General features: G+C 42.4%; 1 protein-coding gene across 5 annotated transcripts in view; it reads left to right on the top strand.

The window, feature by feature from the left end:
• The window catches only part of NIBAN3 (niban apoptosis regulator 3), a 32,080-nt gene extending 20,694 nt beyond the window's left edge, over nucleotides 1–11,386 (top strand). For all 5 annotated transcript variants that reach the window (XM_078153886.1, XM_078153889.1, XM_020995092.2 and 2 more), the window contains 2 exons: nucleotides 1,160–1,271; nucleotides 10,644–11,386. In XM_078153886.1, coding sequence (XP_078010012.1) covers nucleotides 1,160–1,271; nucleotides 10,644–11,167 — 636 coding nt within the window. In that variant the 3' untranslated portion in view covers nucleotides 11,168–11,386. The remainder of the gene's footprint in view (nucleotides 1–1,159; nucleotides 1,272–10,643) is intronic.
• The last annotated feature ends 5,382 nt before the right edge of the window (nucleotides 11,387–16,768 follow it).

Genomic DNA, 16,768 nt, shown 5'->3' with positions numbered 1-16,768 from the left:
GAGGGATTGAGAAGTAACTGAGAGGAGGTGAAGTGGAGGCACTGAGCTTGAATAGCATTTTTGAGAAGTTAGTCTGTGAAAGGAAAGAGAAATATAAGATGATAGCTCAACGAGATGGCAGGCTTCAAGTGAGAGTGTATTATAAATGGAGGAAACTTGGCATTGTTTGGGAGTGGCAGGGGAAGAACCCATCTATCTCTAAGCCCATGCTGTCCTTAACGTTTCCCAACTTCCTGCTGATATCTCTCCCAGAATGTTCTCACTGGCTCTTCAATTTCAACATGTCCCAAAATGAATTTAGTATCACTCTCCCACAAATCTGCTTCTCCCCCAACTTTCAAACTATTTCTATTATTGGCCCTCAGTTAGCCAGGCTTATGGCCTTGGAATTATCTTTGGGCACATTGTGACTTGCACATTTTAGGCATTTAATGAGTATTTAATTGAATTGAATTGAATCCATGTGAAATAGAGGCTGAGACAGACAATGTAACTATGAAAATAGTAACAATGGAAAAGACAAGTAATACAGTCTGTATGGTATAGTAGATCAAGAAGACCCATCTTCAAGTTCCAGCTCTGGTTTTCCTAGCTAGGTGACCTTGGGCAAACCATTTAACCTCTAATGAAGAAATTCATAAAACTGGGGTAACTTACAATACCTACCTAAAAAGATGTTCTTCCTAGGAGAGGAGAAGGAGATCAGGAGGCGGAGGGGCCGAATTTCCCTTAACACAATTTCATCTCCTTGTCTCCAATTCCATACTCACCAAGGACACCTTAGGATAGGGAAGGACAGGGCCTCCAATGTAAAGTTACCACTTGGCTGTCCTGCTGTAGTTTTGCTAGGGCATAGATGTCTGCTGGGTGCTAAAGGCATGGTATGTCACTCAGTGTGGTCTGCTTTGTAAGTCCATCTCCTGGGAGTGGGTAGCTTGAATTAGTCTAAGAAGGTCCAGTCACCCTCTTCCCCCCGGTAAGACTGACAGCCTAGGCCTCAAGAGCCAAGGAATTGAGCAACTAGACCCTCGAGCAGAGTTTAACATTCCAAGGCCTAGACTCATCCAGTTTTAAGCCCAGGACTGGCCTCTGGACATGTTGGCCGAGGAGGTTCCCAAAGGCACCTGCCCTGACTTCTCTCTCCACTTCTGGATTCTAGGAGTTGCACAAGTATGAGAAGTATGTGTTTGCAGACTATAGTCACATTATCACCATTGAGAACATTTATGAGGACGTAGTCCTGAATTTCCTGAACCAGAAGGTGAACGCAGGTGAGTAGGGCGTACTCTAAGAATACAAGGTACCCTCTCCTTAAGGAAGGGACACCGCCATCCCTTCCTGTTCCATGGGCATGAGATGCTGGGTCCAGGGCTGGTTTTAGAAGAAAAGAAGTAGGGCCAACTTCAGTACCAATGACAGAGACTACTGGCAAACCTGAGAAGTGCCTCTAAAGGCACACCACATAAAGTCAACTCTCAGTTATCCATGGGGCAGGTGATCCCAGGTCTGAGCCCTACAAGTCAATGAAGATGTTCTTTTTGTACAGTCGAGTTCTAAGAGCAGGGAACTTGGGAGCTGACTGTCATTAGTATTTCCCTATACCTGCTCAAAAGGGAAATGAAGAAGGATCTGAGTTGGGCAGGGAGGAGTACGAGACTGTGCGTGCAGGAATACAAACCAGTGGTATAGCTAGCACACAGTAGATGAATGAATGAAAAATAATTTATCAAGTGCTCACTGTGCCGTGCACTCTGCTAAACTCAGGGATACTCAAGCAAGCATGACAGTGTCTGCCATCAAGGTGCTTTCATTCTAATTGAGGAACACAATGCGTATGGTGGAGTATTGGCCAGAGGAGGAGTGTTTTAGATGGGGAAATCAGAGGGAATGATGTTTGGAGTCATAGGGCAATTGATTGACATGTCCTTTTCAAGAATGGCAGCTCTGTTCTTAGAACTAGAGTTGGAAAGAGGTGGGGAGTGGTGGGTCTGGAAGGAGCAGATCCCAGGAGGGGAGCTGGAGTTCCCATTGATTAAGTCTTCTATTTAATGGAGACTGATTAGGTCTTTGATTCTAGAGAAACTGAGGACTTGACACCAAGGACTAATAATAATAGCTAACATTTTTATATAGCACCTACTGTGTGCCAGGCATTGTGCTGAGTCCTTTACAATTATTATCTCATTTGGTCTGTAGGTGCTACTATCATTTTACAAATGAGAAAACTAAGGCAAACAGGGTTAAGTGATTTGCCCAACTAGTAAGTGTTTGAGGCTGTATTTGAACCCAGATCTTTCCAGATTTCAGACTCGTCGCTGTATCGACAGTGCCACGTAGCTGTCACAACATTTATTTTTCTAAGACAGTAGAGACTTTGGTGCTACAGATTTTGACAATAGAAAGTCCACTTATTGTTAGCCTGTATGAATCAGTCTCACCCATGGAGGGTTGTTTCAGTCAGGGAGCAGCCAGTGCTGATGGGAGTATTTTGAAAGATTTTAAGCAAACAAAGTTTGACTTAGGCGTACACCTATGTTTGGGGACCTAGTAACTGTGGCAGCCTCAAATTAACTCTTTGGTACACTAGAAGAGGGAGTGGGTTTGGAAGGAGTATGTTGAGATACTGGATGGCACAAGAACCCCCAAGGTCATACAGCTGGGTCTCAGTCAGAAACTGTGGGTTGTGGTGGGATGAGATTACTCAGTCTGCCACAGCCTTTGCTTTTGATGTGGTTGGTACCTCTCATCATTAGCTCATCATGCTCTCTCTGTCTGAACAAAGAATTGTGAAAGTGAAACTTTCAGGAGGTAATAAAGATCCAAACTGGACAAGGACAGGCTAGCAAGAGACATCAGTCTCCCAAAGTAGTGCTGTACCATATTTGATAGTATTAGCCTGTCCCAAGTGGGAAGCCCAGTCTCTTGGTCTGGGGGTACAGGCAGTAATCAGTTAGGAGAGGGGCCTGCCATGGCAGAAAGGAAGCTGTGGAGGTATAGTAGGTCTAGCCCTCTGGTTACAGATAGAGGGGGGTGAGGCTGGGACAAGATGACTGCTCTTTTGTAGAGCCAATACTATGAACATTGTCAACCTCATATAGCAAAAAATCACCCGAGATCACAGCTAAATAAATGCCATTCATCATGAGAGAAGCCATTGTGATACTGGGGGATGGTAAAAGCACATGATCAGACAGGAGGAAAGAGGTCCTACAGCCAAGGAATGAGCCAACCCTTATTGAACACTAGTGATCATGCTAGCTACTAGGGGAAGGACTGGGAGTGTGGGGGTGAGTGAGTAGCCAGAGAAGGAGAGGAGGGAGAATCTTAACAGAAGTGTGAAAATGCGGCCTCTGCATGTAGCAATTAGAGAATAATTAAGGACTGAATTGTTTGGCCCTAACTCCAGGAGTTTAGAAAAGGGAAAAATCATTAGGAGCCTGAATATTCCAGGAGGACTTCATAGAATAGGTAGGTGAGGCCTACAAGGGATAAGTAAGGCTTTGTGGTTGTTGTTCAGTCATTTTTTCAGTCATGTCTGACTCTTTGTGACCCCATTTGGGGTTTTTGTGGCAAAGAGACAGGAGTGGTCTGCCATTTCCTTCTCCAGCTCATTTTACAGATGAGGAAACTGAGGCAATTAGGGTTAAGTGACTTGCCCAGGGTCACACAGCTACTAAGTGTCTGAGGCTGGATATGAACTCAGGTATTCCTGACTCCAGGTCCCTTGCTGTATCCACTGTGCCCCCTAGCTGCCCAAGTAAGACTTAGCTAGATGCATAAGAAGGGGAAGGACACTTCAGGTCAATCAATTCACTAAGCACCTACTGTGTGCCAGCTGGGCACAGGGATGGCGTTACAAAGAATGAAACAATCCATACCTTCAAAGATTTTATATTCTAATGGTGTATAACCCTGGATCAGAGGCAAAAATGAACCTGGTTTGTGCTGGAGGACAGAGAAGACTGTATCTATCCTGAGGGTCTGTGTTAGGGAGCAGAAGGGTATTAGATCAGGGCCAGATTCCTGGAGGTCCTCTTTCCCTCTTACCATTAAAAAATGCATTAATGTCTTTTGTTTTTACATTACCTCCATCTCCGAAAAATCCCTTGCCTCTCCTCCACTTCATCTTTTGTAAAAGAATAAAAAAGAAGGAGAAAAAAAAAGAAGCTTCTCAGTGAAATTAATCAGCACGTCAACTAAATCAAAGTTTATTTAGTATTCCATACTCATAATCCCCTACCTGCACTAAGAAGGGAGGGAGGTGCATTTTATCTTCTCCAGGGCCAAGCTTGATCATTTTGGTTTGTGGTTTATTTGTCTTTGATGTTTATCTTTTCATTTACATTGATGTCATCATGTACACTTTTCACCGGTGGTCTTAAGGGCCAGGTAGAGGGATGGAGTACTTAATGGGGTTGATAATGGGGAGTTATCCATAGGTTCTTGGACTAGGGAATAAGAAGTTAAAAGCTGGACTTCAGGAAGGTTAGTTTGGCAGCAGGATGAAGGGTGGTTCAGAGGCAGCAGAAAATTCTGTTGATGTAATAGTCTGAGCCTCAAGGGGCAGGAGCACCATGGTGGCATTGGGAATTGAAGGCACAAAGGGTGAGTGCCAGGAGAATGCTCTCTCTACCCCACTCTCACACACTGCCAGAGTGTATATCAGTCCAGAGTTGGAGAATGTTTGGAGAAGAGATACAGCCAGGGGTTACCAGTTGGAAACCCTTATCTCTGAAAAAAATGTGGGAGAACTAGAATTGTCCTATTTGAAGGAGAGGGCCAAGGGGCAGAGACACTTTAATTACAGATAAGAGCATAAAGGATTTTTTCCGAGGAGTGTATGGACAAGTTATTCTGCTTGTCTGCAGAAAGTCTAGGCAAGAACAATGATTTTACATTAATGGGAGGAGAGCCCCTTTGGTCCTAAGCACAACAAAACTCTTTGTCAAACTGATAAAACAATGGAGTGAGTGGCAATGGGCCTCTCTGTCCATAAAGATTTTGAAAAAAAGAGAATTAGACAATCAACTGAATGAATGAATAAGTGCAATGGCTAGATGAAAGAAAAAAACATTTATTATATACTTACAATGTTCTAGGCACTGTACTAAGCTGAGGAGATGAGTACAAAAGCAGGACAGTCCCTGCCTTCAAGGAGCTTACAGTCTAAAAAGGGGAAACAACACATACAGGGGAGTGATGGTTAAGGAAGGATGTTTTGAGTTACCTGGATAGTGAGAAGTTTGTTGCCTTGCCTTTTCTAGAAGGAATAGTAGAGTTGATTTGATTACTGTTGAAGGGTGGAGTGGGCAGGCTGCAGAAGTGGAAGAGGAGAGGAGAAAGGTGTATGTAAGGCAGTATATTGGAAAATGGCCTTTGTGAAAGAGCATAGTTAGATCTAGTACCAGCTATGTGTAGTGAGGTCTTGCCAATCAGACCAGGAGGGCCAAAGTTCTTCCAGGGTACGTTATCTGGAAGTCCAGTTGGAGGCAGTGGTGACAACTTCCTCAGGTTGGACATCGATAAATCCCTTCTAAATGACAGCTGTTCGGATGCTTGAAGACAGCCATCATGTGCCCCTCTAATTCTTCTCAGAGGTACATTAGTGCATTCTTGGTAGAGCTGTGCATTAGTACAACCATTCTGGAAAGCAACTTGGAATTATGTAAACTAAGTGGCCAAAATTCCATATCCTTTGACCCAGAGATGACACTGCCAAACATATATCTCAAGGAGGTCACTAACCAAAAGAAAGGTTCCATCCATGTACACCAAAATATTTATAGCAGCACTTTTTTGTAGTAGCAAGCAATTGAAAACAAAGTGGATGCTCCTAGATTGGGTAATGATTAAATAAATTGTGGCTCCCACGGGTCTAATTGAGTATCAAAGTCTATAAGAAACAAGGAACATGATGAATTTAGAGAAGAATGGAAAGACTTACATGAGCTAATGCAAACACAATGCAGACACTAGGTAAATGGAAAGTACTACAATTACAAAACAATTGAAGATGAATATTGTGAAATTGTAAAGAATGATGGGTGGATTGTAGAGTGAGGAGGATTTAGGCTTGATATTAGGAAAAAAATTCTTAAAAATTAGAGCTCTTAAAGAGTGGAAGGGCTGCCTCAGGAGGTAATGGATTCCATCTCTTTAATTGGGAGCTGAATGACCCTTTGGGATGTTGCAGATGAGATGTGGGCATGGCGTGATCTTGGAGTTCCCATCCTACTCTGGGATTCTGAGATTCTAGGAAGGGGGACTTGCACAAAATCACAAATTTCAATCCAGCACTTCCTTTCACTACACTACGGGAAGGTGGTGGTGCAGTGTAGAGTGCTGGGCCTACAGTCAGGAAGTTCTGAGTTCAAATCCAACCTCAGATATTTACTAGATGTGTAACCTCAGGCAAGTCATTTAAACCGCTGTCTGCCTCGGTTCCTTAACTGTAAAACGGGGATAATAATAGGATTTACCACGCAGAGTTGTTGTGAGGGTCAAATGAGGTATTATTTTTAAAAAACACTTAGTAGAATGCCTGGTACATAGTAAGCACTATATAAGTACTTATTCCTTCTCTCCCTCTCCCCCCACTACACTGGAAAAACTAAATGTTACTGTGGATAGTTGAATCTTTGTGAGGAAGAGACAAGTTTGTTATCAAAATAAACAGATCAGCAAAAAATGATTCCAAAGCTGAGAAGACAGGCACTTCTTTGTGGGTTGCAGAATGATGGAGAGAGAGACTGGAATTAAAAATATGACATTTTCCCTCTTGGTCACTCCCTCAACTGTTACTGGAAGGTTAGGTCCCCACAAGGTGATGACTGTCTTGAAGTACCTGGAGATAAACACTCCTAAAACTAATTCATGAGCCCCTACCTGTTTCTTTCCCTTCAACAATCGTCCAGAAGACATAATTTGTTCAAAGGAAAGGCATTCACTAAGATGGCAAGGTAAGAACAGTAGTTACAGAGCATTCTTCCCAGAAACCTTAGATATACTTTATCACAAAGCATGGTATCATTGGTAAAAGTAGGTACAGACTTAGCGCAACCGTAATGATGCACATGGGTAGGGACTACATATTGCCAAAGCTATTCACTCCTTTGGTGAATTGATAATTAATTTATGAAATTATGAAACAGGGGCTGGTTCTTTGATACTCATTGGGAAAGACCACAATTGGCAGCAAGGAATGGGGTGGTAATCACGCTTTAATAAGCACAAAGGGTATGAAAGCAAATAGCACAGAAAATACTGAGAGAAGTGGCAAGAAGTGGGGAGGGATACAGATGGAGATGGTGGTGTGGGGAGAGGAGATGGGATGGAGAGGGAAGTCAGGCAACATGGGGAAGAGGAGGGGGATGGCGAGAAGCAGAGAATATCATTCATGTAACCATGGATTAGAGTTGGGAGCACTAGGTACCATGGACCATTAGGACGTGAAAGAAGGTTCGGGGGCAAGAATTTGATATTTCATTTTTATCATTTTTTGGGAGTGAAAACAGACCAACTCCTATCTGTGCCATCTTGGGGTTGGTTCAGTAACATATCCAAATCATCTCAAAGTTAACAGTAAAAATTCAAAGTCATCATCTCAAAGTTATTAGCCCCTTTTGATGTTCTGCCAGTCTGTAGTTGTGGAGGTCTGGATTTTGTGCAGAATTTGCATATCCTAAGACTAGAAACCTTGATATCAGTGTCTAGATGGCTCTCCTTGATTTAGTACATGTTACTGGGATGTGAATTTTGGTTAATACATAATATAATTTGTAAGTTATGTTCCTTTGATCTTTGGGACGATTTGTGTGTGACTTCCAGGTTCTCTTTTGCAATCTTATTTCCGGCTACCTCCCCTTAATACTGGCTACTTATAAACTTACTATACCGACTAGAAGGGGAGGAGGTGGTCGGGGGAACCAGAACAAGATACAGTTTGAACACGTCTGGTACCATGAGTCCTCAAAGACCCTTCTCCTTCTAGGGGAGTCCTCACAAAGCTCTCTGTTGGATGGGTGCCTCAGCTAGGCTCCTGTAGTCTGCTCTTCTCTTCAGCTTCACTCAATTATCAGAGCTAGTTCTCTTCTGAATCCATAGCTGCTTCTCTTCTCTGCTGTAAGAGGCTCTATTCTTTGAAGCTACGTCCATATTTGATTCACTGCCTCTCTGTGCAAAGTGTGTCTCTGCTTCCTCCTCTGCACCTTTGACTCTCTGTAACCGATTCTGCAAATACTGGATGGAATTTCTCTCCCAGGACAAGTAGTCCCCACAGCCTTTTCCTAATCCTCATTCTCCTTTACCTGTCTGCATCCTTTGACACTATGATCACCCTCTCCTTGATATTCTCTTCTTCTTAGTTTTTTTGGGGAATATTCCTTTCTCCTGGTCTCTTACCTGTTTGACCATTCACTCGTTCTCTGTCTCCTTTGCCTGACCCTCCTCCCGATCACACTCTCTAATCCTAAATGTCTCTCAGGAATATGTCCTGGGCCCTCTTCTCTTCTCCTTCTATACTGCTTCATTTGGTGATCTCATCAGCTCCCATGGATTTAATTACCATCTTTATGCTGATGATTCTCAAATCTACTTATCTTGCCCCCAATTCTCTGATGGCCTCCAATCTTACGTCTCCAATTGACTTTCAGACATTTCTAACTGGGTATCTAGTAGACATCTTAAACTCAATATGTCCAAAACAGAACTCATTGTCTTTCCTCCTAAACCTCCCCCACCAACCCTCCCTATCACTGTAGAGGGAAAGACCATCTTTCCAGTCCCTCAGGCTCACAAGAATCATCCTGGATTCCTCACTATCTCTCACCCCACCCCTCCACCTCTATATCTAATCTGTTGCCAAGGCCTGCAGATTTCACCTTTGCAACATCTGTCCAATACACCCCCTTCTCTCCTCTGATACTACCATCACTGGTACAGACCCTCATTACCTCACACCTGGATTATTGCAACAGCCTGCTGGTGGGTCTACCTGCCTCAAGTCTCTCCCCACTCCAATCCATTCTCTATTCAGCCACCAAATCGATTTTCCTAAAGTACATGTCAGACCATATCATCCCCCTATTTGACAAACTCCAGTGGCTCCCTGGTGCCTCCAGGATCAAATACAAAAGGACATTCAAAGCCCTTCATAACCTGGTTAGGTTATGAACCCCTTCCTACATTTCCAGTCTTCTTATACCTATGTTCCTGACATGTCCCCTTCAGTTCAATGACACTGGCCTCCTGACTGTTCCACAAAACCAGACACTCCATCTTTCTATTCTGGGCATTTTCTCTGGCTGTCCCTCATGTCTGGAATGCTGTCCCTCTTGCACTCCACCTACAGGCCCCCTTGACTTCCTTAAGTCCCAACTAAAATCTCATCTTTTATTGGAAGCCTTCTTCAACCCCTCTTAATTCTGATGCCTTTCCTCTGTTAATTATTTCCTATTTATCCTGTATATAGCTTGCTTTGTATATATCTGTTTACATGGTATCTCCCCCCATTAAATTGTGAGCTCTTTGAGGGCAGGGACTTTGTTTTTCCTTCTTTCGTATCCCCAGTGCTTAGCATGGTGCTTGGCACTTAATGAATGTTTATTGACTGACTGATGGGGGTAGAGAGAGAGAGAGAGAGAGAGAAATCTCTACCTCTCCCTCCTTCAGGTGAATAGCTCAATTCTCCTTTAACCCTTGGCTCTCTCTTCATCTTTCTTGAATTGCCAACTGTCTTTAAGGTACAGCTATTTAAAGTTTTCAAGAGTATGGGCAGTTTTTTGGTTATTTTTTGTTTGTCTGTCTGTTTGTCCAATGGCCAACCACCCTTTAATGTCATCAGGGGGAGGTATTCATTCTTCCCAAAATGATGGGTACATGCCATCGCTTATCATTATATTTTGTGACTACATCAAATTTCCCCGTCCTTACAAAAATGACTCTCAGCTCCCTAAAAGTGAAAATAGTTGAACGTGAGGGATTGACACAGATGCTCCTGGTAAGACAGCTTCCCTAAGCTATCCTGTGGTATCCTGGAATCCAGATTCCGGTACCAGCATTGCTCACCACTATGTGACCTTGGGCAAGTCACTTCTCTCTGAGCCTCGGTTTCTTTGATAATCAAATAGGGATAATGATAATAGTTAACATTTAAGGTTTGTAAAGCATTTTACATTATTATTTCACTTGATCCTTATAAGAACCCTGGGAATTTCATGCTATTATTACCCTCATTGCAGAAAAAGAAACTGAGTTTTAAAAGGTTCCATGACTTGCCCAGCATCACATAGCTGACAAATATCTGGGGCAGAATTTGAACTCAGGTCTTCCTGCCTCTAATGGATAGTACTCTATCCACTGCACCATCTACCTACCTGTAGGACATCAATATCTGCACTATTCATCTTAGATGGTGGTGGTTCAAATGAAATGTTTATGAATTTCTTTATAAGCTGCAAAGTTGGCATAGGTACATATAGCTTTGTTATGCAGAGACTGGAGATTTCTGGGTGAGCCTGAAATCTTCTAGGTTGAAGTGAGCAGTAGGCAAGAGGTGAGGAAAGGAACTTTAGGGACTGAAGAGGTATTTAGAGGGGAAAGAGTATCTGAAGAATTGCTCCATACAAATTTTGTTCTTTTTCAAGGAATGGATAGAGCAGCTGAGCTAAGGAGCTTCCAACCTGGGGAGAAGAAGGAGGTGACTGCAGAGACCAGTACCCACGCTGCACTTTCCACATGGAATCTAGAAGACATTCATTCTACCCTGCAGTGGGACCCAGACCCCTGCCAAGATCACCTCCAAAATTCCCATTGTGAAGGGGGTCAGGAAGAAGCAGGGAGAAGGAATGGGGGTACCTGCGCTACTCAGTGGCCACCTGAATCGCTAGACAAAGACCCAGATGAGAGCGAAAGAAGCGTCCTTTCGGAGGGGTTGACTATAGCCATGGACATGGACATCTTCCAAACAGATCTGCTAGAAATGGACATGAAAGGGAATGGCAGCCTCATCGAATGGAGCCAGCCCACAGAGCTCCTGAAATCTCCACGCCCAGAACGAGAGCCAGCGGCGGATGGAATATACTCCAATGTCGCTGTGAAGACTTTACCTGGAGTACTAGGGAAAGGCAGGGCAGTGGTCACGGAAACACTGGAGGGGGAAGTATTGTGAGAAAGGGCCACATTGCCCATCCTCGAGGAAAGGCTCTAGCCTTCTGTCTGTGGGAGTTCTGAGACGTCTGCTTTGAAGATTAGAGTGCAGAGCAGCCTCCTCTAAGCTCAGAGACAAAAAGAAAAATAATTTCATGGGATTTTACTTCTCTGTACGTGAAGGGAAACTGTCAAGGTCGAATAGTGATAAAAGCTCAGGAAAAATAAACACATTAAATAATTTAGTGTTTCATAGCATAAATCTCACTGGAGTCCCTTTACCCTACCCCACCCTAACATTTCACAGAGTCTTAGAGGAAGGAAGGATATAAGGAAAAAAACCCAAACATTTATTAAGTACCTACCACATGTCAGGTACCATGATTAGCACTTTACAGATATTATCTGTATCTTATTTGGTCCTCACAATAACCCTGTGAGGTAGGTGCTATAATTATCCCATTTTTCAGATGAGGAAATTGAGGCAAATGAAGGGTAAGTAACTTACCCAGGGTCCCTCAACTAGTAAGTGTCTAAGGCAAGATTTGAACTCAGGTTTCCCTGACTCCAGACCTAGTGTTTTATTCACTGTGCCACCTAGCTACCTCTAGAAGGAGGCTGGGAAAGAACCTGATTCTGACCCATATTTAAAAAGGAGTCTCTTCTACTATATGCAAACAAGTGGTTATACAATTGCCAATTGAAGATTTCTTGGGAAAGAGAATCCTCAATGTCCTAGATTCGGGCCAGCCCTAGTTGTTTGGAAGTCCTTCCTTATATTGAACTGAAATCTACCTATGGGCAGCTACGTGCCCCAGTGGATAGAGTGCCAGGCCTGGAGGCAGGAAGACTCATCTTCCTAAATTCAAATCTAACTTCAGACACTTAATAGCTATATGACCCTAGATAAGTCACTTCACCCTGTTTGCCTTGGTTTCCTCATCTATAAAATGAGCTAGAGAAGGAAATGTTAAATCACTCTAGCATCTTTGCCAAGAAAACCCCAAATGAGGTCATGAAGAATTGGACACGACTGAAAATGATTGAACAAAAATCTGCCTAGGTAATTTCTACCACAGCTTCTGGTTCAGCTCTCTGGGGCCAAGCAAGACATGTGTAACCCCTTTTCCACATAGCATCTCTTCAGATACCTGAAGATAATGATCATGGTCCCCCTGAGACTCACCTCCAAGCGAAACATTCTCAGTGTCTTCGACCAACCCTCCCGTGGTGTGGATATTAGTTCTCTTGCCATCCTGGCTACCCTCCTCTGTTAACATAACTGTTAAGGTTAGCCTAAAACACAGTGCCTAGAGTACAGTTCTCCAGATGTGATCAGATAAAGATAGGGAACGATGGCACTTTGGCCTTCCTGGTCTTAGATACTGTGCGTCTCCCAAGGGTTGCCCCCCAATCATGGACATTATGCCTCATTAAGATACAACCTAGTATCATTTTAGGGTTTTTTTTTTTGGCTGCCAGGTCACACTGTTGACGTATAGAACTTAAAGGTTTCTTTCTCAACATGACTAATGTGGAAATATGTTCAACATGATAGTACACGTATAAACCTATATCAGATTGCTTGCTGTCTTGGGGAGGAGGGAGGGAAGGTAGGGACAGAGAAACATTAGAACTCAAAATCTTACAAAAATAAATGTTGAAAACTATCTTTACATGAAATGAGCAAAAAAATACTATTAAGTGAAAAAAAGAAAGAAATACGCAGTATGATAGGAAGAGAAGATGGGCTTAGCACAGTGCCTCACAGTAGGTGTTTAATAACTGTTTATTGACTGATCGATGTGGTGAGAGGGAGGGATGAGAGGTGGAGAGCCGCAGTACCCCAGTGGCACCCAACGCTATGTTAGCAAAAAGTGAGGGAGGTGGGTGGATCCCTAGTGGTGAACTTTTGGAAGGTGGGTGAGAATAGCATAAGATGGGCAGCCATGAGTGGGTTGTTATCTGCTTTATTATTAGAGGGAACTCCTAAAATGATGAGATCCTTGATCTCTTTGAGTACAGTATATATGAATATATATGCCAGAGACTGTGTGCTAAGCCAAACATTGGACCGACAAAGACAAAACCAAAAGAGAATGCCTGCCCTCAGCTGGCTTTCCCTCATTGTGCTAGCTAGATTGTTTCTTGAATGTTCTTCTTCCTCATCTCAATCTCTTCACATACGGTAGGTACTTAAAAAATGCTCCTTGGTTAGATTAGATTGGATCTTTTTTTTTTTCCTATGAAACATTGCATATAGTACCTTTCAAGTAGTAGGTGCTTAATAAATGCTTGCTTATTGGTTTAAAAAAGTAGAGATTGGGGCAACTAGGTGGTGCAGTGAATAGAGCTCTGGCCTTGGAGTCAGGAGGACATGAGTTCAAATCCAGCCTGAGATACTTAACACTTACTCAGCTGTGTGACCCTGGGCAAATCACTTAACCCTAATCGCCTCACCAAAAAGCAAAAAAAAAAAAATAGAGCTTAAAGTTCATTCCCCCACTCCATATTTTTTATCTTAGCAAATATGGAGGCTACCAAGGAGTATTTCCCTTCTCAGATTTATGCCAGGCAGTCCTTTCACACAACAAAAACGAGCTCTTTGAGAGTATTAGGGACTTATACCAGTATATAGCCCAAGGCCCAGGGTCTACCTGCAGGTACCAGACTCTTCATTTTCCAGCATTCAGTCATGTCTGAGACAGGCAGACAGCCTTGATGGTCATTAGCTCCTCTATGTGTAGAGAACAGATTGGCCTCCTTGGCAGACTTCCTGACTCCCATCTTGAATCGGCATTAAAGAGGCTACCTCTCACTTTTCTGCCCCTCAGCCAGTGGGACAGGATGTAGTTTTCATTCAGGTATTCCTCACTGACATTTTTCTCCTTTGAAGCACAAATTATCATCTTCTTTTCAGATTCCCCTCATTCCTTGGGTCAGTAATTTTCCATGTAATTTTCACTGAATCCCACCCCATATGAGTTACCACCTGTCATGAGATTATTTTCAGTTTTGAGGTCATTCTTAGTTAAGCTTCTTGGATTCCAAATTAATTGTTTTATGCCACCACGAAGGTTGCTGCCACCAGGTGACAGAGAAGGTGGCAGACGTTTCCTAATGGAGATTGAACCATCTGGCCATCTCAGAAAGGTAAAAATGGGACCTGCAAAGACAGTATACATGAGATTCTGAGTCAGATTCTCAATAATTATGAAGGTAACTCCTTAAATTAAAAAATTGCAATATATATATTTAGCTACCAGACCCTTATCAGATATGTTGAATATAAGATTTTACAGGGCGTCCCAAAAGTCTTAGTGCAGTTTTAAGCTTTAATAGCTTAAACTATTAAACTGTTAAATAAGCTTCAATAGCTTAAAACTGCATTAAAACTGCATTTTGGGGGGCAACTAGGTGGTACAGTGGATAGAGCACCAGCCTTGGACTTAGGAGGACCTGAGTTCAAATCCGGCCTCAGACACAAAACACTCATTAGCTGTGTGACCTTGGGCAAGTCACTTAACCCCATTGCCTAGCCAAAAAAACAAAACAAATCAAAACAAAACCCCAAAACTGCATTTCAGGATACCCTGTATAGGCAACCAACAAAAACATAAAGCCAAAAACCATTCCTCAATAGATAAATGGTCAAAGGATGTGGATAATTTTTTTTAAAGAACTACAAACCATTAATAACTATATGAAAGGATGCTCCACATAATTGATAATAAGAGAAATGCAAGTCATTGTAATCCTGAGGTTTTAACTCACATTCCACAAGTTGGCAATGATAGGAACAGTTAGTGTTGGAGGAGCTACAGAAAGACAGGGACAGTACTGATCTTTTGAAGCTATGAATTGGTACAACCATTCTGGAAGCCAGTTTACAGTTATGCCAAGACAAGGACTATAATGTTCATACTCTTTGACCCTTGTCATATACCACAAAAAGGCCAATGACAAAAAGAAAGTCCTCATATACACCAAAATATTTAGAATGACACTTTACAGGAGCAAAGAACTAGGAGGATAAGTGAATAACCTGTGGAATGACTAAGCCAGTTGGGATATATGCCTGTAATAGGCTATTATTACAATGCTTGCTGCAAGAGACAAATATGATGAATACAGAGAAGCCTGGGAAGATGAAAACAGATGCAAAATGGAGTAAGCAAAGTCAATAAAACAGCACACAATGACTAAAATAGTATAATGGAAAGAAAAGCAAAACAATCAAAACTGAAGGCTGTGAAATCATAATGACCAAACCTACACCCCCCAAAAAAAAGACATAAGAAAGCACCTGCCCACCTTCTTTTCAGAAGTTGGGTTGACTGTGGCTGTAGAGCACTATACATTATGCCAGAGATTCTCAATGTTTTGGGTTTTGTTGGACATCTTTTTCTTTATTCTTTGTTATAGGAGATGTCTAACTGTCTCCAGTGAGGAGAGAGGGATACATTGGAGAATGTAGGTTGTATATAAAAAAGAGATAGCAAACATGTTTTTAAAAAGATGTTATAATTTAAAATTATGTAAATAAGAATTACCAGGTAGAACAGATTTACAACATTGTTATGTTAAGATAGATTTTATTCACAACTGCATAAACATTTATTCTGTCTATAATCTCCCTTTGCCAGTCATCCATTCTCTGACTCTCTGATACAAAGCAACCCCAAATGTATCGTCAACCTGAGGGACAGTCTTGGGTGCTGAATGCCTGGCATTTGTTTCTAAGGTCCTTTCTACTCCTAAGAGTCTGTGATGGAAGAGCAAGGGAGTGTGACTAATCGAAAGGTCATTCTGGTAGGCTTCCTCCCTCTTTCCCTCCAGAAAGATTTACCTTCCTGAGCCCTCTCTGGGTTAAATGTTTGATATTAGAATGTGCATCTCCTGTTTTCAGTCCAACTGAGTAGCAGAAGAAGATGGTGTGGGAAATTTGGGAGGAAACGAGGAGAAGCCAACTTGGCTAAGTTATCAGTAGTGGTAGAGACAAAGTATGCAATCGTCCTGGACTGAGAATCAACTGTAGATTTTGTGTCAGTTTTAGGAAATTTTATTATTTACGGCAAAGGGACAGAAACAAATGTAGAAACTCACTTCTATGTGCCCTATGTGCACATACGATTTTGAACCAAACTAAAGCTGGGCGCCACCATTCTGCTACAGGTCTTCATCATCTTATGCCTGGATTATTGAAACAGTCTGCTAGTGAGTTTTCCTGCATTAAGTTTCTCCCTGCCCCAATCGATTCTCCGTTCAGCTACCAAAGTGATTTTCTTATAGTGCAGATTTGACCAAGTCAACTGCCCTACTTAATAAACCTTAATGGCTTGCTATTGCCTCTAGGATCAAATACAAAATGTTCTATTTGGCATTCAAATCTCTTCATAACCTACCCTCCCTGAAACTTTTCCAGGCTTCTTATACCTTCTTCTCTGCCTTATATTCTTTGATCCAGTGGCACTGACCATCTGGCTGTTCCATGAAAAAGACACTCCATCTCTCTACTCCGGGCATTTTCTCTGTCTGTCCCTTACTCCTGGAATGCTCTCCCTTCTCTGCTCTGACTACTGACTTCATTCAAGTCTCAGCTAAAAATCCCACCTTCTAAGGA

The sequence above is a fragment of the Phascolarctos cinereus genome, unplaced genomic scaffold (genome assembly GCF_003287225.1).
Source record: "Phascolarctos cinereus isolate Bilbo 61053 unplaced genomic scaffold, phaCin_HiC Scaffold_4;HRSCAF=312, whole genome shotgun sequence".
Taxonomy (NCBI): Eukaryota; Metazoa; Chordata; class Mammalia; order Diprotodontia; family Phascolarctidae; genus Phascolarctos; species Phascolarctos cinereus.
This window is presented reverse-complemented; position numbering and strand designations above follow the sequence as displayed.